This window comes from Equus przewalskii, chromosome 12, assembly GCF_037783145.1.
Source record: "Equus przewalskii isolate Varuska chromosome 12, EquPr2, whole genome shotgun sequence".
Classification (NCBI taxonomy): Eukaryota; Metazoa; Chordata; class Mammalia; order Perissodactyla; family Equidae; genus Equus; species Equus przewalskii.
This window is the reverse complement of record NC_091842.1, coordinates 11,344,605-11,371,766: the sequence shown is the minus strand read 5'-3', so window position 1 is coordinate 11,371,766 and position 27,162 is coordinate 11,344,605. Positions and strand designations below refer to the sequence as shown.

Sequence of the window (27,162 nt, the reverse complement as noted above, 5' to 3'; positions counted from 1 at the left end):
GCCATTCTGCATCTGCCCTTTTGGCGTTCACATGCTCAGTCCTGGGAAGGGACTTCTGCTTGACAAAAGAAGGCCTTTCAGGAGGGCCAAGAACAGACTGAGATTCGTGGTTCACAGGCCACACACAGTGTTTGGCTGTGGTTGGCATGGTGCCTTAAAATAACTTTAGCCAACATTCAAAACGTGGGAGACTTTGCATAAAAATCTAGATTTCTGACTTCTCTCAAAAAATGAGAAAATGTGTCACCACTGAGCTCGCTCATACCTGCATTACCAGCTGGAAGAAGCTGCAGCATCTGCCTTTTAGATAGGACATTGCTCCCCAGTTCACTGCACTGCCACTGAGGGGCAAGTGTAAAAGGCCTTGCTCCACACGCTTGCACCATTTTGCTCACAGTAGAGAAGTATCTCTGTACCCCATGTCTATCAAGAGGAAAAACCAAAAAAAGGACCATGCATTTCCGGGAAAATGGGGGAGAGTGTATCTCTGTGGAAAGGGACTGCCTTACGCCTCTGTGACCTTCCTGGCCCCCGCAGGCATTTGAGTCTGCAGATGCCTAGGCTACATCATTGGTTGTTACCGGAGCTCACACTTTATGCAGGGAGGAAGAATGTCAATCTTACTTTCTTTGTGAGACAGGAAGAGTCTTTGAGAAGTCCCCGGCAATGGCAAGGTCCTAGACAAAGCCAGAGGTCCCTTGGTACAGTAACACCAATTCCTGCACTCAATCTTTTGTGTAAAATCCTTGTATAAATTGGGATAAACCCTCAGCTAGTCCAACTTGGTCTCTTGGAAACCATTCGAATCTCTCTAGCTTTGGAGGTCAGGGGCAAGTTCTTAGTCACAGCTTTGCAGTGACCACACGATTCAGTGGTAAAGATTTGAGCCCACACTGGTTCAGGCCTGCTTAGCTCGGTAAGCCTCGATTGGCAAAAAGGTACATTTAATGTTTAATGTTATGTTTCATATTTGGAAAACAAGGAGGGAAGCTTAGGAAAATGCTAAGAAGCTAGTGATTCCCAAACAAGGAGGTGTACAGAACAGACTTTGTTGAGGGGCAGGAACTCTTTGTTTTTATCAAAAAGGGGTGAGAGTTTTGTTATTTGGGCAATTTTTGGGTTTTGGTGTGTAAAAACACCTGTGGTCTGTAATAGGTGGGACCTTTCTCATGGGTCCCTTGATGTAGTCCCTCAAGTTTGTTCTCTCTCACAGAGGATTACAGCCAGGAACTTTCCCTGGGGCCCCAGAACCTTGAAACAGAATTCTAGAAGTTGTCAGGCAAGAGAGAGCCCGGACTGCCTGGAACCCTCCAGAATATTCCATGTACCTTCAAGCAGGTGGGTTAAATTAACTATCCAACACTAAGGCCTTCCCATGCCCGTAACTGGGCCCACTCCACTCCGGTGGTATCTGTACCCACCTGCCTCAGGTGATTTTCATGCTGGAGCTGAGCACTGAGGCCTCACTGCCTACGCCCTCTAACACTGAGTCAGAGCTCAGTGAGGAAAGTGAGGGGTGTGGAATGCCCTTTGAAGGACCCCATCTTCTCCCCTCCCAGGCCTTCCCTTGCTTGAGTCCTTCCTTTCTCTTCTTACCTGCCCTGGGGAGGGGAGGCTGAACTAGGCTCCAATTCACGATAGTGGAGGAAGGCTCAGACACGCCCAGCCTGAGCCCCTTTCCTCCTTTTGGTGACAAACGAAAATCTCCCTAGAAGCATGGACCAGGAATGAGAGGTCAAGGCAAGAAGGGCCCAGCCTATCCCAGGCTGCACTGAGAAGACAGGTCTTCCAGGGCCAGTCTTCTACCGTCTCAGGCAGACACCCTGTGGTTCCAGTGTCCCTCAGCCCCCAGCAGCTCACGTGCTAGCAGTGAAGGGAGTAGGGGAGCCAAGGCCAGTGTGGGGTGGAGATTCTCAAGTGGGCGCTATCCGTGCTCTGACTGCACCCTACTGGGTAAATCCGAGTGTCTGGACTCAAACGGGCCAGTCCCTCCAACCATTGCCTAAATCTCTAAAGATCCCATCAAGCAGGCACTCAGGCACTGCTTGCACGTCTTTAGGAATGGGGACCATTGACCTCCAGTGGCAGCCCTGACTTAACGGCCACCCACTGAGCTGAAATCTGGCTCCCTGTGGTTCCCACCCTTTGGTCTCGGCTCTGATGTGAGTCAAGCTCCACAGGACCTCTGCCTCTACCTCTCTAGCCTTTAGAGAGTCAAAGACTAACCTTACACACATCTCAAACAGATCCCTCAACTCTTCCTCAGGGGAATTAGTCCCGATCCTCTTTCTCATCGTTTACTCCAACGGTGCTGTTTTGGAGGGGTCCCTCTTACATTGTAAAACTTCAGTGAAAAATAGAGCCAACCCAGTACTTCCTTCTTTCTAGATGGTTGTATCCCTGTTAACAAGGACCAAGATCACGCGAGCTTCAACAGCACTCTGACTTTCCCCTCTTATTTGCAGGATCTTCCATGCCTCCTTGCCGAACTTCATCTCATTAGACTTGACCTAAGCTGATCCAGGGCTTGTTCCCGCTCTCCCAACTTCTTGTCCCACGCTCACTGGCCAAGTTGGCCACCTAGTATTTACCCTAGCTGAAGACAGATCCCTTCAGCCCTGTAGCACCCCCTCTGTCGCTCAGTGGGGTGGTCATTTGGCAGGCCAGAGAAGGAGCAGGTACCATCCTGATTGGGCTTACAGGCAACCCAGGAAAAGAAGGTGCATACAGCTGACACAGCTGGAGAACAGTGATGGAGATGTGCTTCTGGCCAGAGGTGCTGGGAAGTTAAGAGTTAGGAAAGACTCCCATGGGTTGGTAATCAGAGAAGCTTCATGGAAGAGGCAGGAGCAGTGCTGGACCCGAAGGACAGCTGGGCTTTGGATGGGCAGAGAGGAAGGGAGGTCATCTCAGGAGGAGGAAGTACAGGAGCTGAGATGTGGAGGCTGCAACAGCAGAGTGGCTGGTGGAGGGAGCAGAGAGGAGGCGGGCAGCAGCATCATCCTCATCATCACATTTATTGACGGCCCCTGGGAGGCGGGGCTGGGGACAGAACATACAAAGACAAGGACCTGCCCTCAAAAAGCTTCCATTCTAAGGAGACAGGGACAGAAAAATACAGAATGGTCTTTCCTGGGGATGGCCCACTCTCACCTATGCAGGTCAGAAGCCCCTGGCCTACCTTGCCCCAGGGTCTGGAGCATGAGTGGGGCATGTAGTAGCCCCAGGGCCATGGTGACCCTGGCCCCACAGCTGGAGCCTGACCACCTGGCTCCTAGGCGGCGGCCCCAGAACTGGGGGAAAGATAGGCTCAGGACATGATGGAAAACACTCCTGTCGGCCTTGGTATTGTGCGAGCCCAGTGGAATGGTGGGTGCAATAGGCCCCCTAGGCAGGGCCCTTGGGGGAAGCGGGCACCTTCCCAGGCCCCCAAGAGTAAAGTTCTTTCATTGGGGCTGGCCCATCACCAAGAGGCCCCAGCCGGGGAGAAAAAAAGGCAGAGTTTCTTCAGTGCCAGAGGCATGACACCCTGCCCATCCCACCCCGGCCCCCTCATTGGGCATCTTCCAGGTGACCCTCCTCCCCAGCTCAGCCTCCAGGGCCAGGGCCTGCCTGAGGCCAGGGGAGGGGCCTGCCCCTCCCCCCACCCAGGCAATGGGGGAGGAGGAGGAGCCACGCATCAAGTTTGTCTGGGCCCCCCACTGGGGGGCCTTACCCTGGATCCTACCGGTGGGGGGGCTCTGGCTGCGATGGCCGTGGGCTCAGCAGAGGGGCTGGGCCAAGGGGGCACCCGGGGGAGCCCTTCAGTGGGGGCACTGGGCGGGAGTCCAAGGGGGGCAGGCTCCGGGGCACTGCTGGTGGCCCCCGGGAGGCCCCGGTGGGCAGGACGGCTGCAGCGGGGAAGGGTTTGGGGGGATCCGCAGCAGCAGTGGGGACCGGCTGAGCAGACCGCTCCCGGCGCCGCAGCAACTCCTGCAGCTTCTCGGCCTGGGTCCGCCTCAGGTGGGCCAGGGCACGGCCTCGCTGGAAGGCAGGCAGGAAGGCCTCCAGGCTCTGCTCCCCCAGCAGCAGCTGCTCCATCTGCTCCTGGGACAGGAGGAAGGGACAGTTTGGGAGGAGCATGGCCAAGACCTCTCTCCCTCCCACCCTGAATCCCTTCCAATGGCGAGCACCCCACACTGGGGGACAGGGCACCTGAGTTCCAGCCTGGGCTGCCTCTGACTTGCTGAGTGACTGTGGACAAATGTCCTCTACTCTCAAGCCTTTGACTTCCTTACCATTGCCAGACCTTCTGGGTCAGTGATGAGAGGATCAGAGAAGGGGACACACCTGAAATAGACTTGCATGTCTCTCACCAAGGCCATGGCCAGGGCCTCCCTCCCCCACCTCCTTCACTGAGCACTGTGCTCCCACCCCAGCCCTGAGAAGTCTGTCCCAGCTCCTCTGTAGACCCATCCTTCACTGCCCTGAGACATTAACAGGGGAGCCCGGGGTGGGGGCGGTGTCACAGGTGGGGAGAGTGAGTCCTGCAGTCCAGTGCAGACAGCTGGACAGCAATGCAGGGGGCCCTCCTGGGGCCAGGCCCTCAGGCAGGCTTCCTGGGGGAGGCATTCTCAAGCCTGCATTGTAAGAATAAAGGCAGGGGGATGACGATAGGATGGGTCTCCCTCCCTGTCCCCAGGCCCAGCCACTGCTCCCCTCACCTCAGCCTCCTGCTCAGCTTCTTCCAGCTCAGCCTGCAGCCAGCCCAGTGCGCAGTGGGGGCTCCAGCGATGCATGCTGTCCTCTGAGGGCCACGGAGGGACACAATGAATAGCCCCTGCCCTCAGGGCCTGTCGCCCAGGACAGAGCCCCAGGGCCCAATCCTGACTCAACCTGCCTGTGATTCTGTGCTTCCCTTCCCCTCTGGAGCCTCAGTTTCCTCCTCTGTACAATGCCCACGGGATCAGTTTGTGCACCTCCCGCCAAGGTTCTGTCCCCAGTGCTGGTGCAAAAGAGGAAGCAGGGGCTTTGTCTCCTAGAGCACCGAAGGCCCTTGGGTATCGGGCCCCCTTTTCTCCCACTGCCCAAGGCGCCCCCTCTGGCCTCTCCAACCCAGCTCTGCTCACCGACCGCTCACTTCCCCAACTGAGTTTTCCAGGAGTAGCACCCATCAAACTTGCCCAGGGAATAGGTCTGCCCAAGTCCCACGCTTCAGAGCCTAGCACTTCCCAAGGCCAACCAGTCATATGGCCAACTGACCCCCACCCCAGGCGGTTCTCCCAGCTGTCCCCTCACCCAGTCGCTGCAGCTTGTCTGCGCAGCTCTCGGCCACCTCTCGAAGCTCCTGGTACTTGATGGCCAGGGCAGCCCGGCCCATCTCCAGGCGGGGCCGCAGCGCCAGGTTCTCCTTGGCTAGCGCGTAGTTGGAGGCCAGGCATGCCTCGCGCTCCAGCTGCAGGCCCTGGAACTGCCGGCAGAGAAGAGCCAAGAGGCCCACTCAGGGAGTCTGCCCACGTCTACCTACTGCCACCCTGAGCAACAGTGCCAGGGGCCAAGCCAAAGGCACCCCACCCTTCAGGATGGCGAGCCAACAGGTGGAGAGACTGCACGAGGCCCGGACCAGGCTTTGCCTTGAGCTCCCTCTCTGGGCCTCAGTTTCCTCTTCTACAAAGTGAGCTGAAAATACTACCTTATAGGGTTATTGTGAGACTGGAGTGAGGAAAACTATGAAGGCCTCTACAAATGTTAGTTAATTTTTAATTTTTCAATTACTCCGTCTGCTCAGGTCCCTGAGGAGTCCCCCTCCCTCCTGTCCTATTTCCCATGCATGGGCAGCTTCCCTCTCATTCCAGGCCTTTGTCTGCTTCCTCCTCAGGTGTTTGTGCTGAAAACACTCCCACCCCTGCTCTTACTCTCCAGAGTGATGTCTCCACCCTGTCCCCGCATAGTAACCCCTCAAGGCGCCCTCTCTTCTCTTCACGCCCCCTCCTTCTGCCCTCCAGCGGAATCCCCACACCCCAAGGAATACACGCCCCCTTTTCCTCCCTGATCCCCTAGCACCTGCTCCCAGCTTGCCTTCTCTTGCAGAAAGCAGACCCCCTTCCTTTCTTGCTCTGGAGAACGCTTTCTCCTTGTGTTTCTAGGAGGGTCAAGCCTCCCCTCCCTGCCCCTGGAGAACGCACTACCCTCCATCTGTCCCCTGTAGGATGCACATGCCCCTCCTGTCTGCCGCCCTCCAACAGACACTTTCCCTTTCTGCCCCCCCAGACAACCCGCCTGGGCCTATCTGCTGTGAAATATACAACTTTCTCCTATGGTGGCCTATGGAATACACACCTCAGCTTTCAGTACCCCTCCCCAACGGAGGACACAAAGCCCCCTCCTGCACCCCCAGAATCCGGACGCCCGCCCCAATGGTCCCCCCAGGTGTCAAACAGGCCCCTACTTCTCCCTATGGAAGGCACCTCCCCTTTCTGGCCCTACAGGACGTGGGTGTGCGAGCCAGGGCCCCACACAACACAGCCACCCCGTGTCCCCCGGAACACACCTCCCCGGAGCATCCGCCGTAGGACACGCCTTGCGGCCATCCCGGGGGTGCGCGGGCGCCTCCTTGGGTCTCCCGCGCCCCACCCGCCCCAGGTCTGCTCCGGGCGCCCCCTCCCCCGGGGGCGGCTCCGCGGGGCCCACTCATACGTGCCAGGCTCCCGCGCCCACCGGCGGCCTCGCGGCCCGGGCCGCGCGGCCCTTGGGTCGGTCGGCAGGTCCGGCAGGCCGCGGCCCGTCCCCCGCGCCCCCCGCCCGCGCCCCCCGCGCTACCTTCCTGCTGAGCCGCACGATCCGGTCCAGCTTGGGCTCATCCTGAAGCAGGTCCCGGAGCTGCCCGGTGCTGAGGATCCCAAAGCGCCCCGGGCTGCCGGGCTCCGGCCCCGCCCGCGCCGCCCGGGCCCGGTACATGCCGCCCGCCCGCGCCCCCAGCTCGGCTGCTGGCTCGGCCCGCTCGGCCCGCTCCGCCCCGGCTCCGCTCCGCTCCGCTCCGGCTCCGGGATCCGGCTCCGGCTCCGGCCGCGCGCCGCTCCGCCGCCAGAGGGCGCCCCGCCCGCTCTTAAAGGGGCCGCGGCGCGGGGCTGCGGGTGGGGCGCGGAGAGGCGGGCCGCACCCCTGCCCACCCCGGCCGAGCCGCCCGGCGCCGCGCCTCCCGCGCCCGCGCGTTGCCCCGCAAACTCATCCTCCCGCCTCCCGCCGGGTATCCGAGGCTGCGTCTCTCCGCACCCCTTCTCCCGGCCGTCATTCACCACGCCCCGTGGGCAGGACTTTACAGTTTGCAGGGCTGTTTCACATTTCCCCCTCGGATTCACCCAACAATTTTCTGAGTCTGGCTGGGCGCCAGGAGCTCCTCCTCTGCTAACTTGGACAAGTCATTCATCTCCGCAAGCCTCAGTTTCCTCTTCCATAAAATGGGGTGATGACACACACTGAGGATCAGAGCGTGTGCGTGTTAAGGGCCTTACCTGTAGTAAGTGAACACCTCACATGAATTATTGTTATTTTAGAGATTCACAGAGATGATGTCACCTCCCCAAAGTGACATTACAGGTAAATGACAGTCTCAGTTCTTCCTGTCTGTGCGGTGTCCACAGAGCACAGGATGCCTCTCTGTGCTGGGCACGGGGCTAGGCCCTGTGGGGCGTTGTCTCTGCCCTCAGAGAGCTCCTGGATTAAGGCAGAGTCACATTCTCACTCAGCTTACTTTAGTATGAGACAAAATGGCAGGTGTCACCACACGATGTCTCCCTCTTTGATTCCCATGTGAGGCCAAGAAGATGCCATGTGCTTTATCTTCATAACTAGGTTTGGCCAGTGCCATTGTCAGGAAACAGACACTCAGAGATTAAAGCGCTAGTTTAAAATCAAACAGTGAGGAGTGAGCTTGTTCTATGTCATCACACTACTAAGATAGGACAGAGTTGGGACCAGGGCAACCAGAAAGTCTCCCCAGAAAGGTCGACATTTGAGCTGGGTTTTGAGGGATGAGTAGGAGTTCTGAAATTGAAGGAGAAAATAATGAAACCAAACAGAAGTCTATAAGCCAAGGCATGGGGGCTAAAGAGCCCAACAAGGACTCTGCCAATCCAGCCAGAGCACACTGGGCATGGTGGAGATGTCTGAGAAAGAGAGACAAAACTGATGGAGTGGGGCAGGACAGGGTTGTCGACAGACTGTGAAGGCAATGCTTTCTACATTTTTATGATAACTGAAATTTGGTTTTCCCCTTCAAGGCTCAGCTGGAACATCACCACCTCCAGGAAGCCCTCTCCACCTCCCCAGGTGGGGTTGTGTGCCCCTCTCCTCTGGGCTCCCACAGTCCCTGCTGTCCCTCCACCATGGTCCTGGGCCCCTCCACGCTTCCCCATTTCCTGACTATGCCTTCCTTGGTTCTGCTCTGCTTCGTCAGGACCCACTATTTCCAACCAGCTTCCAGGTGTCTCTTACACACTCCCCCTTCCCGGCCCTGCTTTGGCCCCTCCTACTCTGAGCCACAGGCCTTCTTCACTGCCAGAGGCCCTGGTGAGATCTGATGGGAGGCCCCTGCCTCAGTTTATCCTCTCTTTCTCCCCACCCCTCTTTGTTCAGCCCAGTGGGCCTCCTGTTGAATGCCCCACAACAATGTCCCCTGTAAACTTTCCCCACACTCCTCAGACCCCCACACCCACACCCACCCCACTCAGTAGATAACTCCGCTGCCCATTATGGGGAGACACTTCTGTCGCTTCCTGCCTCGCCTCTGTGGGTTTTCTCTGCACCTGCCCCAGCGCCCTGCCTTTCCTCTGTCTCCAGGAGGGGCAGCCTCTCCTCAGCCAGAGCCAACCCAGGTACCCTCGCCTTGGCTCTCACCTTCACCTGCCTCCTCCAAGATGCCTTGTCCCACTCTGGTTGTTATGTCTCTCTCTCGCTCGCTCTGTCTCTTTCACCTTTAATTTCTGCCTTGAGAGGATACCTTCCTCTCCGTTGATACCCCCCAATATTTTGAAAGTAGCCTGTTATAGACTGAATGCTTGTGTCCCCCAAAATTCATATGTTGAAGTCCTAATCCCCAATGTGATGGTATTTGGAGGTGGGGCCTTTGGGAGGTAATCACGCTTAGATGAGGTCATGAGGGTGGGACCCCCGTGATGGGATTAGTGTCCTTCTAAGAAGAGAAGGAGAGCTGAGTTCTTTCGCTCTCTACCACCTGAGCACACAGCAAGACCGTGGCTGTCTACATTCCACGAAGAGAGCTCTCTGCAGAAACCAGATCTGCTGGCGCCTTGCCCCTGGGATTCCCAGCCCCCAGAACTGTGCGAAATCAAGACCTGCTGTTTCAAGGCACCTGGTCTGTGGTGTTTTGTTACAGCTGCCGAGCTGACTAAGACATCCCCTCGACACTCTGCACTCCCTGTGTCCATTTCCTCCCCTCCTTATTCCTGCACTCAGTCTGACTTCACCCCCTCACCATTTCAAGGGCACTGCTCTGGCCAAGGCCAGCGACCCGCTTCTTCCTGCCAGAGCCCCTCTTTTTCTCATTCAACACCATTGACCACACAGCAGTCAGAGCCCAGATATTTCATAGCTGTCAGGTCGGCAAAAATTAAAAAGTCAGATAACATCAAGTGTTGGCAAAGATGGGAAGCACAGGAATGCTTATGTACTGCTAGTGGGAGAGAGAGAATCAATCCGCTTTGGAGAGCAGTTTGACAAACTCGTGATTCAAAGACACTCATCTCACACCCCCGAGCTGTTCCCCTTTGTGGTGGACAGAATAATGGCCGCCAAGGATGTCCCCAGCCTAATCCTTGGAACCTGTGAGTATGTCACCTTCCATGTCCAAGGGGACTTTGAGATGTGATTAAGTTAAGCATCTTGAGATGGGGAGACTATCCCGGAGAGAGGCAGGAGGGTCAGAGTCAGAGGAGATGTGACAGTGGAAGCAGAGAGTGAGAGTCAGAGAGAAACTTGAAGACGCTATGTTGTGGCTTTGAAGATGGAGGAAAAAGCCACGAGCCGAAGAACGCAGGCAGCGTCTAGAAGCTGGAAAAGGCCAGGAAGTGGATTCTCCACTGGAGACTCTGGAGGGAGTGTGACCCTGCCAATACTTTGATTTCAGCCCAGTGACACCCGTTTTGGACTTCTGATATCCAGAACTGTAAGATAATCAATCTGTGTTGTGTTAAGGCACTAATTTGGTAACTTGTTACAGCAGCAATAGGAAACTAATACGGGCTCCAAGGAATTTTCGCTCTCTTGGACAAGAACAGGAATGTTCACAGCAGCTCTACTTGTAATTAAGAAAAAAAAAACTGGAATCAACCCAAATGTCCAACCCCAGGAGAACAGAGAGGAACTGGTGAACCTTCAGACAGTGGAATATGGCATACCACATAGCAACAGAAATGGGCAAATTACAGCTGCACACGTCAATTTAGATGAATCTCACAAACAACACTGAGTGAAAGAAGATGGCCTCGGAAGAGTACATTCAGTATAATACTGTTTATATATTTAGAATCATGCAAAACTATACTTCGTATTGCTTAGAGATATGTTCAAAGTCAAAGTATGCGCACAACAAACACCAGTTCAATACCAGTTAGGAGCACGGCTGTCTGGCAGGGGAGGGGTGCAGTCAGGCAGGAGACACAGGGACTCCGACGGCACTGATAGTTCCGTTTCTTCAGCTGTGTGGGGGTACACAGGTGTGCACTGTGTTATTCTCTATACTTTTTGGTAAGTCTGAAAGCTTGCATACGAAATTAACAATTTTTAAGGTTTGTTTTTAAACCTTAGCCTTGGAGTCAGACAGACCTGGGTCCCGTTCTGAGCTCTGCCACTTCCTGTGTGACCAGGAGCAAATTCCGTACTTGCCTGCGCCTCAGTTACATCATCTGTGAAACGGGCATTGAAAGATTAGACGTCATGATAGAAGTGTCTAGCCTGGCACCTAGTCGGTACCCCAAAGCAGCAGCTGCAATGGGTTTCTCCTTCTGGAAACACTCCCTTGGTTTTGATTTATGGAGCACCTATCTGCCAGCGACTTCCAGAAGTTGACCGTGCAAAGGGGACACTTCATCTTCAGGGCTCTGCTCCCTGCTTCAGCTTTAAATTCATTTTTCTCCAAGGATCCAATTGCCACCCCCTTTTAAAAAACAATACCGCAGCTTTACTGAGATATAATTCACATGCCGTACAATTCAACAATTTAAATTGTACAATTCAGTGGGTTTTGCTATATTCACACAGTTAGGCAACCATTGGCGCAATTTTAGAATATTTACATCGCCCCCAAAGAAACTCTGCCCATTAGCAGTCACTCCCCATTTCCCGACTCCCACCCCTACCCCCACCACCAACCCCAGGCAATCACTATTCTGCTTTCTGTCTCTATAGATTCGCCTATTCTGGACATTCCATATGAAAGAAATCCTATATGTGGTCTTCTGTGACTGGATTCTTTCATTTAATGTAATGTTTTCAAGACTCATTCATGTAGCATTTATTGGTACATGGATCCTTTTGATTTTTTTGTGTGTGGTAAAATATACATAACATAAATTTACCATTTTAATCATTTCTAAGTATCCAGTTCTGTGACATTAAGTACTTTCATATTGTTCTGCAACCATCACGCCAGCCATCTCCAGAGCTTTTTCGTCTTCCCAAACTAAAACTCTGTACCCCTTAAATACAAACTCCCCATCCCCTCCCCCCAGCCCCTGACACCCACCGTTCTATTTCTGTCTCTATGAATTTGACTACTCTAGGGGCCTCGTATAAGTGGAGTCGTACAGTATTTGTCCTTTTGTGACTGGTTTATTTCACTCAGCTTAATGTCTTCAAGGTTCATCCATGTTGTAGCAGGTGTCAGAATTTCTTTCTTTATAAGGCTGAATAATATTCCATTGTATGTATGGACCACAATTTGTTTATCCACTCATCAGTTGATGAACATGGGGTTTTTCCACTTTTTGGCTATTATGAATAATGCTGCTATGAACATTCGAATACAAGTTTTTATGTGACGTGTTTTTTTCTCTTGGTTATATAGCAATGAGAGGACATATGATAACTCTGTTTAACCTTTTTGAGGAAAAGCCAGACTGTTTTCCAAAGCAGCTGCACCATCTTATACTCGCACTAGCAACGTATGAGGGTTTTCCAATTTCTTCACCAACACTTGTTATTGTTTAATTTTTTTATTATAACTATCCCAGTGGGTGTGAAGTGGTATCTTGTGATTTCGATTTGCATTTCTGTCATGACTAATGAGGTTAGGCATCTTTGCATGTGCTGTTGGTCATCTTTCTGTCTCCTTTGGAGAAATGTCTATTCAGATCCTTTGCTCATTTTTCAATTCGGTATATGTCCTTTTATTGGTGAGTTGTAAGAGTTCTTCATATTTTCTGGAAACTAGTCTTTATCAGATATATGGTTTGTAATTTTCTCTCATTCTGTAGATTGTTGTTTCAATTTCTTGATGGTGACCTTTGAAGCACAAATGTTTTTATTTTGATGAAGTCCAATTTATCAATTTTTTCTTCTGTTGTTTGTGCTTTGGCATCATCTCTAAGAAACCATTTCCTAACTTAAGATCACAAAGATTTACCTTTGTGTTTTCTTCTAAGAGTTTTATAGTTTTAGCTCTTCCATTTAGGTCATTGATCCTCTTTGACTTAATTTTTGTATGTGGTGTGAGGTAGGGATCCAACTTCACGCTTTTGCATGTGGATATCCAGTTATCCCAGCATACACATACTCCCCCCTTTTAAAATCTGGACCTCAGGGGCCGGCTCTGTGGCCGAGTGGTTAAGTTCACATGCTCTGCTGTGGCGGCCCAGGGTTCGGATCCTGAGCGCAGACATGGCACCACTCGTCAGGCCACATTGAGGCGGTGTCCCACATCCCACAACTAGAAGGACTGGCAACTAAGATATACAACTGTGTACAGGGGAGGTTTGGGGAGATAAAGCAGAAAAAATTAATTAATTAATTAATTAATTAATTAATAAAATCTGGACCTCAGGTACACAGAAATTGATTAATCCTGATTTTTTTAATACACTCTCATCTCTGGTCCATAGCTGGCCTGCTTTTATTTCATTTATTTGTGGATTTATTAATTTATAATGAACATCAGTGAATCCACCACCCAACCCCAGAACAGGAACCTCACCAATATCTTGCATCCGGGTGCTCCCACCCAAGCCTGTGCCCCTGTCTGCCCACACCCAAGGTAACCACACTCCTGAATTTTGGGTTTATCACCCCCTTGCATTTTGAAAAATAATTTTATTGAGGTACACTTGGTGCACAATAAACTGCACATATTTAAAGTGTACAGTTTGATGAGTTTTGGCATAGGTACATACCTGTGAAACCACCACCAAAATCAAGGCAATAATATGTCCATCACCCCCACAAGTTCCTTTATGGTCTTTTGTAATCCCTCCCTCCAGTCTCTCCTGCACCCCTCAACCCCATCCCCAGCTAACCCTTGGTCTGCTTTCTGTCACTGCATTTTCTAGAACTTTATATAAATGGAATCATCAGTGCATACTATTTTTTTGCTTGGCTTCTTTCACTCAGAATAGTTATTTTGATATTCATCCATACCGTTGCATTTATTAGCAGTTTGTTCCTTTTTATCACAGTACTGTCTTTCATTGTATGGATATACCACAATTTGTTTATCCGTTCACCTGTTGGTGGTCGTTTGGATTGTTTCCAGTTTGAGGCTTTTACAAATAAATCTGCTGTGAACATTTGCATGTAAGTCTTTGTGAGGACTTATCCTTTCATTTCTTTTGACTAAATATCTAGGAGTAAAATGGCTGGGTCAGACGGTGACTGTATGCTTAACATTTTAAGAAACTACCAAACTGTTTTCCAAACAGTTTTCACATCCCCACCAGCAAAGTATGAGTTCCAGTTACTCCATATCCTTACCAACACTTTATATGGTCAGTCTGTTCATTTTAGCCATTCTAACGGATGTGTGGGCCCTTTGTTTTGTTAAAAATAGTTTTATTATATAGACACGTGTCTAAACAATCTACTATTTGTAGCTGTTTTGAACCTTGTAAAAAGTGAAGGCTTTGACTTCAGCTATCTTGTCTCTGCTGAAGGGGACACCCTCCTACCACATTTTAATCATGTTCCCACAGCACAGGGAGAGGCACACAGGAGGCGTTGATCCAGGCTGAAGAGATAAGCAGCCCGACACCCCCAGCTGCCTCAGAGCTCCGCCATCTGCCTCCTCAGAGGCTCGGACATTACCTGCCATCTCAAGGACAACAGCCTGCTGACATCACCCGTGGCAAACCTTCAGTGCAGTATTTCCCACCTTTGCCCACAGCCAGTCTCCCCCCATACCCCTGTATTTGATTTAGGGCATCAGCATCCTGTCAGGCACTTAGGCTCAAGTCAGGAAAGTCTTTCTCATCCCTTTCTGACCCTAAACCTCCCATCTGTCCCCAAATCCTCTTCACACAATTCTGCTGACATTTACAAGCATGTTATCCTGTTCCAGGTCCTGTTCTGGGGCTGGATCCAGAGTTGATAGAGACTCAAGCCTTTTGGAGAAGCACATACAGAAATCACACCGACAGTCAGACCCCGCAGCTGGCAAGTCCCCATCCACCTCCCCACTCCCACTCCTGGGCTGAGGCCCCCACCTCATGGGGTCCGGGCTGTCCCCTGCAGTGTCTCCCTCTTGCTGCAGCACCAGGCAATCCAGCCAGCCCTGCCCTTGCTTGACATTCTTCCATGGCTCCCTGCCTCTCCCAGATGGAGTCGACGTTTCTTTGTCTGATGTCTGTGTTCCTACATGATTCTCTCTCTTTTTCCTTTTCCCCAATCTCATACTCGACCTCTAGACCCCCTTCCGGTCAAGCCGGACTCCTGACTGTTCCCCAGTCTTCTGCTGCATTTCCACAGCCCTCTGCTTCTGCGCAGGATGTCCCTCCGCCTGGAACGCCCTTCCCCCAGTGCCTTGTCCTAAAGCTGTTGAAGAACTCTTTGGCCTAGCGCACACCTCCCCCTCTGGTCCTTCCTTCCCGTACTCTCTGTCACAGCCCCGATCCCAGCCTGACCAGTACCGGAGTCATTAAAGACTCAGCCGTCCCCCCTGCGTGACTAGAGGTCTCCCGAGAGCAGGGACAGCATTTGTCTCATCTTTCCAGTCCCAGCCCTCCACACAGGATCTATTATACAGCAGGTACAGGGCCGGGACACTGGCCTCAAATTCCAGCTCTGCCACCTACCGCCTGTATGAACTTTAGACAAATTACTCAACATCTCTGTTTCCTCATCTGTGAAATGGGGAGAAAACGCCCACGCCATCTGGTCGTTGAAGGGATTCACCCATAGAGGGCTTACGAGATGTAGGCGGGACCCTGGCCAGTAGTAAATGCTTGGCCAACAGTAGCTAGAAGTGGTAGTGACTTGCTAAGTTGAAATGAGACCCTGCCCTCTCACTCTAGAGACTCTACATGTGGACGAGGAGATACTTTCTACTGATCTTCAGGAGACTTCCTTAAATGAGGAGACCCCCCCCCCAGGCCTCCCCAGCTTCCATTAATGGAGGGGGAGCAATCACCAGAGACCATCTAACCCACCTCCCTTCTTTCCCAGCATCAAAGTAACCATGAAAATCTTCCTCCTTCAGAAAGCCTTCCAGGATTGCCTTGCTTCAAGGAACTTCTCCTTCCCTCTGCCCCTTCTGTCTTATTTGAGGGTCCTATGACCACAGCCATCCCCTCCATCCTGCTTCCCATCTTACCTGGCTCTCCTCTTATTCTTCAAGGGATGCAAACACCTCCTGACCACTTTCAGGTCAACCTGAGGTTTTTCACAGGGTGTAGCTGGAGCTCAGAGGGGCCCTGGAGAGGGAAGATCTTGTCCAAACTTCCCTGCCTCTGCAGGGTAAATCTAGGACGCCCAGTTAAATTTGAATTTGCAATAAACATTAGGCGTAATCTTTGAGTATAAGTATGCCCCAAACATTGCATGAGACATACTTATACTTAAAAAATATTCATTGTTTATCTGAAATTCAAATTTAACTGGGCACCTTGGATTTTTATTTGCTAAATCTGGCAACCGTATCTATAAGGAAACTGAGGCCCTGGGAGATGGAGTAAGTACCTTGTCTGGTTGCAGAGCCAGTCAGTGGCAGAACCAGGGCTATACTCTGAGGCTGCCCCTGGCCTGGCTCATGCCCCACTCCCCTTACAAACACACACACACACATGCGTGCGTGTGCGTGCGCATGCACGCTGCCTTTGATCTCATTCTCTGGGTCCTGGCTCTGCCTGTGAACAAGTGCCTGTCCAAGGTAGCAGGACTGAGACCCACAGTAAGAGACCATGTGAAATGAAGCTCATGGAGAAGAGGGAAGAGTGGGCAGAGAAGGGCCAGACTAACCCACCAGGAAGACTCCCAAGTATGAGGGGTTTGGACCGAGTAGGGGACGTCCTCATCTGCTCGCCTTCTCAAGATGCCCACCCTAGGCAGCGTAAATTCAGGCTGGAGGGTGAGCAGGATCCTGAACAATTCAGGGCCTCTTCTGTGCCCAGTACAATCCTCGAATCCCCCTTGTCACAGACCCCTGTGCTCCACTTCCTGCCGTCAGCAGAGAACTCTGGGTGTTGCCTTTGGCAGGGCTCCCTCAAACTCTGCTGCCCACCTCCAGCAAGAGAAAGAAGGAAGGAAGCTCATGGGACCAGTAGGAACTGTTCATCACCTGGGACATCCACCATCAACCCATTCTTTCTTCTGTTCACCCTGGACTGCCTGCTCCTGGCCGAGCTCTGCCCCAGGGCCATGCTACCTCAACCCCACACGGCCCCTTGGAGCTGGCAGGTGAGCTAGGGCCCTGAGTCCTCCCTTCCCAGGTGGAGCCCACTCAGCAGGGCCTCCCAGGAGTTGCATGTGTCATTGTGGACTCTGAGAATCAGAGGCTTGGCCACCGTTGGCCTGGCCCATGCTCTCTGGGCTGTTACCCTGTGTTTGTGGAATGAATGTAGGAGTCAGGAGGAACGTGAGGACCCATGAGGGGAGAACAGTGGGCTCCAGCAGGCAGGAGGGAGGGAGGGGGGTTCAGGAAAGTGGTTGGGTTCAGGGAGGGGGACAGACTCAAGGCTGGGAGTGCAGGGCAGATGGGGGAAGTTAGGGAGCGGGGCAAGCTTAGGAGGAGGCAGGGACTCAGGGGAGAGAAAGGAGGTCAGAAAGAGGGGTTGCCGCAGGTAATGGGAACTCAGGGAAGGTAGAGGCTGTGGAGGGCTCGGGGGAGGGCTCGGTAAGGGAAGGCGAGGGCTGCTTAGGGAGTGGGAGTGGGGTTCAGTGAGGGCAATGGGGAGTCAGAGAGGAAGGGGGCCTAGAGCCGGAGATGGCTCAGGAGCAGACACCGGATGGAGCTAGCGCCCATGGAACGAATGGGATTCAGTGAGCAGGATGGGAGGTCAAGAGACAGAGGGACCCCGGGACTAGAATGAGGCTGAAGAGGAGCTGGGCTCAGGGAGGTAACCGAGGCTGCCCCAGGCTCTGTCTCGGCCCACCTGAGCCTGGCCCCACACCTGTGGCTCCTCCCTTCTCGAGCCAAGCCCGAGGTTTGGGAGCCAGACACCAAACCCCCGGGGAGAGGGGGTTAAAGGTGAACGGGCACGAGCTCGCCCCAGACGGGGATTGGCAGGCGCCTGGGCCCATAGCCCGGGCCATGGCTGCCCCACAGGTCGCCAGCCGGGTGAGCGGCTGCCACCCACGTGCTAAGGAGAGACGGAGGCACCGGATCAAGGGGCAAAGGACACCCCTAGCGAGCGGCGGGCGGGCGGGCGGGGGCCGGGTAGTGCCCGCGTCCACACCCGCTGCTAAAAGCTGTCCGCGGGCGCAGCGCAGAGCACGGAGCACTCTGCCGCCGGTGCAGAAAAGACGTGGGAGCCTCCGCGGCCGAGCATCCCGCGAGCACCTCGCGGCCCGGCCCCGGACGCCGTCTGGGACCCGCCACACCCGCGGACCGCGCAGAATCCAGGTGAGGGGCGTGGAGGGCATCGGCCCCAGGGGAGTGGTAGTCTCCTCTCCGTATCCTGGACCTCAGCCTCCCCACCTGTCAAATGAGACGTGCACTTCTGCGGCTTTGCTGGGCTGCTGGGGAATACTTGTGTCCCTGCCCCCCTCACTCAGGCTCAGCTGCCAGGGGGAGAGGGGCAAGCTCATACCCCAACGAGGGCTCAGGATCGAGAAACCAAGAGTTCATCCTCCCTGCCTTCCAGGAGCAAAGGGTGAGGTGCACAGGTTCCTGCTGCGTCCTGGGTCCCACTGTCTGGGCTGAGATTGCGTTACAATCTGGAGGACTCTCCTTGGAGCTGAGTGTGGGCCTGGGGAGGCAGGAGGAGGGCCTCCCTCCCTGTCACTGCCCCCTGCCCAGGGCAGGTGTGGGTGCCAGCAGAGAAGCTGCTTCCAGGTGGGCCCTGGGATCAGGAGCAAGGACCAGAGCTCCCCCTGACTGGGCAGGGAGAAGCCAGATGTCTCCGTAGGGCAGGGAAGCCATGTGGATTCACGGTCACCAGGCTTCTGGCCAACAGGTAGGGGCTAGAGAAGTGGCGAAGGACTCCCACTGGTCTGGCCAGGAAGACCAGGGTTTCCTTCTGCTCCTGGCCACTCTGCCCCCAGCCCTGTGTCACCTGAGGCCACCGTGCTGGGAGAGAAGGCCGTGGTCGGGCCTTGGCTGGGTTTAGGAATTTGGGGTTCTTGTCTGTGTCTGGCTGTGTGACCTTGGGCACATTACCTCCTTTCTCTGGGCCTGGCTCCCTCCATGACGTGGGGAGGCTTGTTCCTGGGCCACTGGCATGGAGACAAGGACACAATAAAGTGGGACACTGAGATGCTTCGGAGGACAGGGCAGCCCACTCCCAGCAAAGTCCCTCTGGTCCTTCGCAAGGGGATGATGTGACAGGGTCAGCTGAATCAGGTGGCAGGTGTGGCAGGGATCTAGCCCAGGCCTCCATCTTGCCCAGGTTCCCCCCTTAGTCTCAGTGTCTGGCCTGCCGCATCTCCTGCCCAGGCCCCCGGATCCAGGGGAAGGCTCATATAGGGGCCTGGGAATCTCAGGTCTGCGATCCAGATGGGCGACTCCGGCCCAGCCCAGGGCGGCTCAGCTCCTCAGCCCCAGGCAGGAGCAGCTTCTGGAGGAGGAGGGAGATTCCAGCCAAGGAGCTCTGAGCTGGGGCACCCAGCATGTTCCCTCTCTTGAGGGGTGATCTTCGGACTGCACACCCCTCAGACCCCCTAAAGACACAATCTATCCCAGGCCAGGGCTCAACCTGGGCCCGGACAAGAGGCCGCTGAGAGCTGGGGTCTTGGAGTGCTGTGAATGAAATCACCTGGCTATACGTGGGCTGCACAGTGGAGGTGATATTTGCAAACTGAGGTGGCCGGCATAATGAGCTTTGACAAACTGCTGGGTGGAACAGAAGCCCCAGGAGCCGTGCTTTGAGGATCCACAGACCACACCTGCCCAGATGCTCACACTGCCTTCAGGCGGCCACCGTCTCTAGGGCCCTCCTTAGCTCCCTGGCCCCTGCTGCTGGCCCCATGGTGGGCAAAGGCAGGTTTAGACCTGTGTGGAGCTATTGGGCTGGGAGAGGCCCTCTGTAGCCCAATTCCCACTCCCTGGTCAGGGCCGCCGAGGAAGGGAGTTTGGCTCAGATCGGGGGTGGGGCGGGGGAAGACAGAGAGGGCTCCCTCAGCTTCAGGGTAGCTGGGCAGGGGAAAGGAAGAACTGAGATTTACTGCACACCTACTGTGTGCCAGGCACAATGTGTAGCTTTTCTGTCATTATTTCCTTCTTCCTGATAACCTGAGATGGAAAAGATATTCTTTCCACCTTACAGATGAGAAAACAGAGGCCCCAAAAAGTCCATGCACTGGCTCAGGGTCACATAGCCGGAAGTGGCAGGGCTGGGATTCAAACCCAGGCAGCCTGGTTCCAAAGCTCTGGTTTCTGCTCCTGCTGCTACCTCTGCCTCACCCCTGGATGACCGTCCTCTTCCAGGCCTCACCCTGGTCATCAGTAACCTGGGGCCAAGCAGGCTTGCCTGGACTGTCGGGTGGCAGCTGTGGGCCAGCATGTGCTCTGCCTTCGAGGAGCAGCACACAAGAGGGGGCTGCGCTGGCTGCCCATTGACTCCCCAGGTCAGCTCCTGGGTGTCCATATGGCCTGCATGCCCCTTGCCCACCTCATGCACTCCCCTCCTGCCTTTCCTGCTCCTGAGCCTCAGGCGCCGGGCAGGTCACCTTTGCCTTTCCTCTTTGAGGTGGGCTTAGTGGACCTTGCATAGGGGGGCCCCAGCAGGACAGGAAGGAACAGAACATTTTCAGGGCAAGGCCTGGCGATGACAAATAGATGTTGCAGCCCCCTGTCTGGCCCTGAGATATGGGGCAGGCTGGCCAGTATGTAGGTGGGCGGGTGACAGTCAGCTTTGCCCTGCCCGGAGTCCCAGGCCTCCCCAATGCTGGGCAGCCCTGGGAGTCATACCAGCTCTTGTCCCACACAGAGCTCCACCAGCTATGTGACTCTGGCTGAGAGATATGCCTCCCTGGGACCCTCTTTCCATGTCAGTCCAGGGGCCTGATGCCCTGAGGGACATCTGTTCTCCCGGGACTCACTGAAAGACCAGGCACAGACCCCACCGTGGCACATTGAGGTGGCCAGAAATGCCATCCAGGCACAAAGAAGAGGGCTGCACTGCCGGGCACACCTGCCCTCCTGGCCTCTGTTTCCTCATCTGCAGAATGGATAGCCTGATGCGGTGGTACTGTTCTGCTCTTCTGCTCTCTCTCATGAGACTCCATGGTGCAGCACGGAGGGCCCAGGACCGGGAGCTCGGAGACCTGGCTTGGTCACTGACATGACATGCTGGGTGATCTGAGGCAAGCCCCTGATTCAAACTGAGCCCCAGTTTGCCCTCTGAGTGACACAAGGCCTGTTGCCTTTGCTGAGTTCCACAGCTCATTCCGGTTCTGACACACCTGACGTCCTAGGGAGTGGATGTGAGTGCAGAGCCATTGGCGAGACCCTGCTGCTCACATCCCCTCCTGGAGAGCACAGGGAGTTGGACTGGCCAGACCTTCGTCTACTCGGGAAGTATTCACAAAGTGCCTACCATGTGCTAGCAGCCCCCCACCCCCACCCAGTGCCTGTCCTGAGCTCAGTCTTGGGTGGGCTCACCTGACATGCAATATTTGGGGGAGGAGGTGAAAGGGACAGTTCCTCCGAGCAGCCCTATGGAAGGACACACTTGGGCTCTGCCATCAAGCACAACTGGGTTCAAATCCGAACTACACTACTCATCAAATGTAAGACCTGGGTGACTGTGCTGTACTCTCTGACGTATGCTTACTGTGTGGGAGAAACAAACTAACAAACTCTCTGAGCCTTGGTGTGCTCCATAAACTGGGGACAGCCAGTCCTGTGTGACACGTGGTTGGGTGGATTGATAAGACAGAACAACAAATACACAGGGCCCGGCAGCCCACTGGGATGCTTGGTTGTGGTACAAAGGGAAATACATATATTTAGTTTTTATCCCTGGTTTATAGCACACAGCTCCTAAAATCCTTGGAATCTCCAGAGTGATAAGAGTGTCTTTTGTATGCAAATGAGATGACTGGTGGCTTGAGGGGCCCCTAATAGCTTCAGGATGGGAGCTGGTCACCAGGAAGATCAAGGCTGGTCAGAGGGTTGGGACTTTCAACCCCACCCCCATCTCTGGGGAGGGAAGAGGGGCTGGATGTTGAGTGCATCACCAATGGCCAATGATTTAATCAATTGTGCTATGTAATGAAACCTCCATAAAAACTCCTAAATGGAGGAGTTGGGATGGCTTCTGGGTTGGTGCACACATCAAGGTGCTGGAGGGTGGTGCACCCGGGGAGGGCACGGAAGCTCCATGCAACCCTCACCCCATCCTTTGCCCTGTGTGTCTCTTCCGTTTGGCTTTCCTGAGTTGTATCTTTTATAAACTAGTAATTGTGCATAAGTGTTTTCCTGAGTTCTGTGAGCCTTTCTAGCAAATTACTGAAACTGAGGAAGGGGTCATGGGATCCCCCAATTCATGGCCAGTCGGTCAGAAGTACCGGTGACAACCTGGACTTGTGATTGGCTTCTGAAGTGGGGGGCAGTCTTGTAGGACTGAGCCCTTAACTTGTGGGATCTGACACTATCTCCGAGTAGATACTGTCAGGACTGAATTGAATTGTAGGACACCTGGCTGGTGTCAGAGAATTGGAGAAGTGGTTTTGGAAAAGATATCATACATTTGGTGTCAGAAATGTTGTGAGTAAAAATTATCCACCGGCAAATGGTGGCCATTGACATTTTTACAGACTGACAGACTCCAACGTAACAGCTCTTCTTGGTGAAACACCAACTCCAGGCGGACCCCCAACCCTTGCCTTGCTGTGACACTGGTACACATTCTCCTCCCCTGGCTGTTCACAACATACCAAGAGGCTGGGCTGCTTCTGTCCATGTTACAGGAAGGGCAGCTGAGGCCCAGAGAGGGTGAATGGCTTGCCTGAGATGACCCACAGATCCCTGATGAACCAGCCCCTGGGCCTTGTGCCCTAAAGAGAAGGCATCCCCCATTGGGTCTTTGGCCCGGCAGAAGGAGAATGAGTGTCCAGAGAGGCTAGAGTGGAGGCTGTGCCTCCATCTTCCCCAGTGTCCGGTCGGCCAGCCAGGGAGCCCATCGTCTTGTTTGGACAGCCATGATCTCTGGACTTTGGAGTCCTCAAGAAGAGGGGAGAGGGTTCCCAGGCCGTCATCTACCCCACTGTCTCCTCTTATTTTCCTTACTTTTTTGGAGGATTTATTTTTTCTGGTTTCAAAAGCAATACACAGGCATTATACAACTTTAAAACTAGTAGAAATTTACAAAGTGAATGTCTCTGTTATCCTAACCCCAAAGACCACCAAAGTCATAGCTTGGTGCCTAGATGTCCCAACTTTTCTTCTCTTTTCGTATGTGAATGTTTACTATTATAAATTTTCACTCAAATGGGATCATACTTCGCATAATTTTCTGTAACTTTCTTTTTTAATCGGCACTGCATCTTAGCTACCTTCCTCTGTTTCTACACCTATGATGATAATGATCACTAGCATTTACCATCTAAGTGCCGTGCAGGTATTAATTCACTTAATCCTCATAAAAACTGTGAGAGGTGGATTCTGTTATTATCCCCATTTTACAGATGAGGTTGTTAACAGCTCCATAGTATTCCACTGTAGGGATTTATCAAAATTTATTCAACCATTCTCCTGTTCTCAGCGTTATAAACAGTGCTGCAAGGAATATCCTTGTACATCTTTGCACGCTCATGGAAATATTTATAGGACAAATTCCTGCAATTGAACTTGGTGGGTCAAAGAGTACCAACATTTTTGGTGTAACAGATTTTACCAAAGGGTCCTCCAAAAATATAATCCCGTGTTACCCTCCTACCAGCAGAGTAGGAGAAAGGCCTGTTGCCCCTCCCGTGTCATTCCTGCTTCTTCCTGGCCTGGGATGGGGTTCTCAGGCTGCCCAGGAGGCAACCAAAGTGCTGGAGAAGGGAAAGTTTCTTGACAGATAACCCTGCTGGTCATGCCATGTGCCACTGGTTTTCTTCCTGCACAGCTGGCCTCGCACACCACCTACCCTGCTCCAGCCCCACCATGAACTGCACCCCAGGGCCCTATGGGAATGGCTTCCCTCTCTTCTCTACCATTTAACCCTACTAGTCAAGAAGTCCAGGGTCGGGAATTAGAGTCTTAGATTACTCACTCTGTGACCTCAAGCAAGTGACTTAACTTCTCCGGGCCTGTTCCCTCATAGGTGACAAGGAATAATCATAATCCCTGCACATCTAGTCTCCCCAAGGGACAAGATGAAAGAATGTGTCTGAAAAGGCTGTGGTTCCTGCCAAGGGCCGGGCAGAGACCGGTGGTTTTGCTGGCTAAAGTTTGGGCTGCCTTTGGGAGCACAGATGGATGGGCCAAGGCCCTGGCCTCGGGGAGCTCCAGGCTGGCTGATGGGGGAGAGGAGGGAAGAAGATGGAGAGGGATGGAAGTGGGCTGGGCCTGGAACTAGCCTCACTGCGTGTTCCCAAGCGGAGATCCCAGTGGGCCCGCCTGGTTCTTCTAGGACCATCTGGGGCAGCCCAGGCTGACCCTCAGCCTCTCTCCTCTGGCCTCCCTCAGTGCCCACAGACACTCTAGGACAGTCACCTCACTCCCACCTTGCCTTCTGTTCTCTCTCCAGTTGCTTCTCTCTTCCTCTTCTGGGCAGTAACCACCCCTCCCCAGCTCAGCCTAGCCTGGGGCAGGAGCTCCTGGGAGGCTGCCTGATGTGGAGTCAGCCCTAAGTTCACATCTTAGCCCTGCCGTTCACCGTCTGTGAGAACCTTGGGCCAGTCATGCTATAAAATGGGGATGAGAGTCCTCGCCCTGCCCGCACTCAGGGAAACGAGATAATGATCGGGAAGCCACTTTGGCAAAGCATACATGAGCGTAAGCTGTGCTGTCTACCGTGTTTCTCAAACTACCTGCAGCCCAAAGGAAATGGGCAAGGGGCCCATTTTCATTTTCAATCTGCCACAAGTACGCAAAATACAACAAAAAATGAATTATTAGAAAAATTAAATTGAAAAAATATACAAATTATAAACCCAGTTTTTAAATTATATTCAACTCTGTTAAATTGATATAAATATTTCTAAACACTCTCAATTTATGTATTTATCTTGTCACTAACTAATAAAGGAATCCACGGCCTGGCGCTGGTCCACGGTCCACACTTTGAGTGGCACTGGTGTAGACACCACAGTGCCCACTGGAGCCAGGCTTAGGGGTGGGGCCAGAGGGTGGCTGCCTGTGTCCTGCCCCAAGGGAGCTGGGGAGCATGGCAGCTCTGTGGGCTTTGCCCCTGCTGTTCCCTCCCAGAACACCTTCTCCCCTCTCTGCATGGCTAACTCCCGGTTTGTCTTTCGAGGCCCACCTCAAGCACACCCTCTTCTTGAGAGCCTTCCCTGATGCCCAGGCTGCAGGTCAGCCCTCCCTCCACTGGACTTCCACAATCCCAGGCACTGCATCCGCCCCCTCTGCGTTGCTGGTGGGTACACTTCATTCTCCCACGCTGCGTTGCTTGGAGGCAGGAGGCAGGTTATAAGCATCCGAGCATCCCCCTACTCTCCCACCCCTGGCTTAACCAAGGGTTTGAGACCAACGGGCAGTTAATGTGCGTGCTGGATGGGCAGACAAGTGGGCATGTGGGTGGGTGGATGGATGAAGAAATGGAAGTTTGGTGAGATGTATAGATGGAAGGATGGATGGACAGGAGGACAGATTGACTGATAGGAACTGGATGGATGAATGGATGGACAGAAGAAGAGACAGATGAATGGACTGACAGATTACGAAGGGATAGACAGGTGGATGAACAGACAGATAGGTGGACAGATCGACTATCAGGGGATGGATGGACGAGTAGGGAAATGACTAGATGCACAGATGAATGGATGAGTGGACAGATAACTGGGTACTCACCTGATCTCTACTCTGTTGTGCTTCCTCCTCCCTCACCTCCTCCTCCACTCTCACAATCTCAGGGCACAAAGATCAGTGGTTCCCATCTAGACCAGACTGAGTAGTCTACATAGGATTTTTTTTTTTCTTGGTATTTTCATAATTTAAGAGTGTTTGAACAATGTGACTGCTACTTGTAGTATCGCTAAACATGAATAGAGAAACAGAAAGTCTATAAAGGTGACGTGTGCTTCTTGCAAAGGGAAGTGATTTTCTTCATTCCTAATAGACTGAGACTCATATTTTTTGATAAACAATTGGGTGCCTCTGATATGAAAACTAATCTGGTCCAACTTCCTCACTTTAACGTAGTCATGTTTAATGATTTTTTCCTTCATGATTCTGTTCATCCATTTTACAGATGCAGAAACTGAGACCCAGATAGGGGAAATGACTTCCCAATATGCTGCCAGTTAGCAACAGAGCTAAGACTCCTCTTCCTCACTCTTGTCCACCTCTCCATCCTCTACTTCCTCCACTCACTCAACGATCTCCCCCTCTGCCAAATTCTCCTCTGGGGCTGATGCGTCCTCTCCCTCCTCCCCCCACCTACATGCCCATCCACCCCCAGCCATGGCAGGCTTGAGTGAGGCTTCCTGACTGTCCAGCCTGGTAACAGGATCTGAGGTGACTCCAGAGGTGGAGTGGCAGATTTTGTGTGTGTATGTGTGTGCGCATGTGCAAACTTGGTTTCTCTTTTAAAAAACTTTTAAATCTAACATACATATAAAAAGTGCACGCATCATAAGTATGCAGCTCAATGAATATTCGCAGTGAACACACCCATGTAACCTGAACCCAGAGAAAGAAACAGAATGTTAGCAGCACCCCAGAAAACCCTTCTCTAGCCCTTCTAGTTACCCTGAGGCTAAACACAGCCCTGACTCCCAACACCATAGGCCCGCCCACTTTGGAGCTTTAGATAAATGCAGTCTTACAGCAGATACACTTCCATGTCAGGCTTCTTTTGCTCAACATATTGTCCATGAGATTCATCCATATGGTTGCATTTGATTGTAGAGTGTTCGTTCTCATTGCTGTCTTCATATTCCGTAGAGTGACTGCACGGCGCTGTAGTCGTCCGTTTGCCTGTTGATAGACATCTGGATTGTTTCCAGTATTGAGTCAGTAAGAATAATGCTGCTATGAATAGTCTCGGATGTGCCTTTTGGTGCACATAGGCACACATTTCTGTGGTACTGCTGGGTCGTGAGGTATGTGGATGTTCAGCTCTGGCAGATACTGACAAATAGTTTTCCAAAGACATTGTGCAGAGTGACACTGGCAGCAGCCCTATCCTGGCGAGGCTCTGCTCGCACCACGTCCTCGTGAATGGTTGCTAGTCCTTCTCATTTGAGAAGGTAGGTACTTGTGGGGCAGGCAGGCATCAGAATGCCTGCATCCGAATCTCAGCTCTCTTCTTACCTTGTGACCTTCATCAAAGCCTGTTTCCTTGTCTGCAAAATTGGTTGAAAATCATGGTGCTGTTATGAAGATTCCATAGACTGGTTAGGTTAGGCTCCATA

At 53.0% G+C, this 27,162-nt stretch overlaps 2 protein-coding genes across 6 annotated transcripts in view; one reads left to right on the top strand and one right to left on the bottom strand.

Annotated features, from left to right (window-relative positions):
* Positions 1 to 3,001: 3,001 nt before the first annotated feature.
* VPS37D (VPS37D subunit of ESCRT-I) lies at positions 3,002 to 7,103 on the bottom strand. The gene is made up of 4 exons (XM_070566450.1): positions 6,799 to 7,103; positions 5,278 to 5,449; positions 4,704 to 4,786; positions 3,002 to 4,086 (listed from the first exon to the last, which is right to left on the bottom strand). Exons 1-4 carry the CDS (start codon positions 6,934 to 6,936, stop codon positions 3,724 to 3,726), a joined length of 756 nt encoding a protein of 251 aa, XP_070422551.1. The 5' UTR covers positions 6,937 to 7,103; the 3' UTR covers positions 3,002 to 3,723.
* A 10,714-nt stretch (positions 7,104 to 17,817) lies between these two features.
* MLXIPL (MLX interacting protein like) overlaps positions 17,818 to 27,162 on the top strand; it is a 31,078-nt gene continuing 21,733 nt past the window's right edge. The window contains exon 1 of one of the 5 annotated variants that reach the window (XM_070566444.1): positions 17,818 to 18,040. The gene's annotated coding sequence lies outside the window, so the exon portion shown is untranslated. The remainder of the gene's footprint in view (positions 18,041 to 27,162) is intronic. The other 4 variants (XM_070566443.1, XM_070566438.1, XM_070566447.1 and 1 more) reach the window with 4 other exon arrangements.

Bases quoted from the DNA above. Each gene is read 5' to 3' on its own strand.
- VPS37D (XM_070566450.1), bottom strand. From the start codon at position 6,936: ATGTACCGGGCCCGGGCGGCGCGGGCGGGGCCGGAGCCCGGCAGCCCG. The intron at 4,787-5,277 runs GTGAGGGGACAG...CGTGGCCCTCAG, and splicing joins AGACAAGCTGCAGCGACTGG to AGGACAGCATGCATCGCTGG. The intron at 4,087-4,703 runs GTGAGGGGAGCA...CTCCTGTCCCAG, and splicing joins AAGCTGAGCAGGAGGCTGAG to GAGCAGATGGAGCAGCTGCT.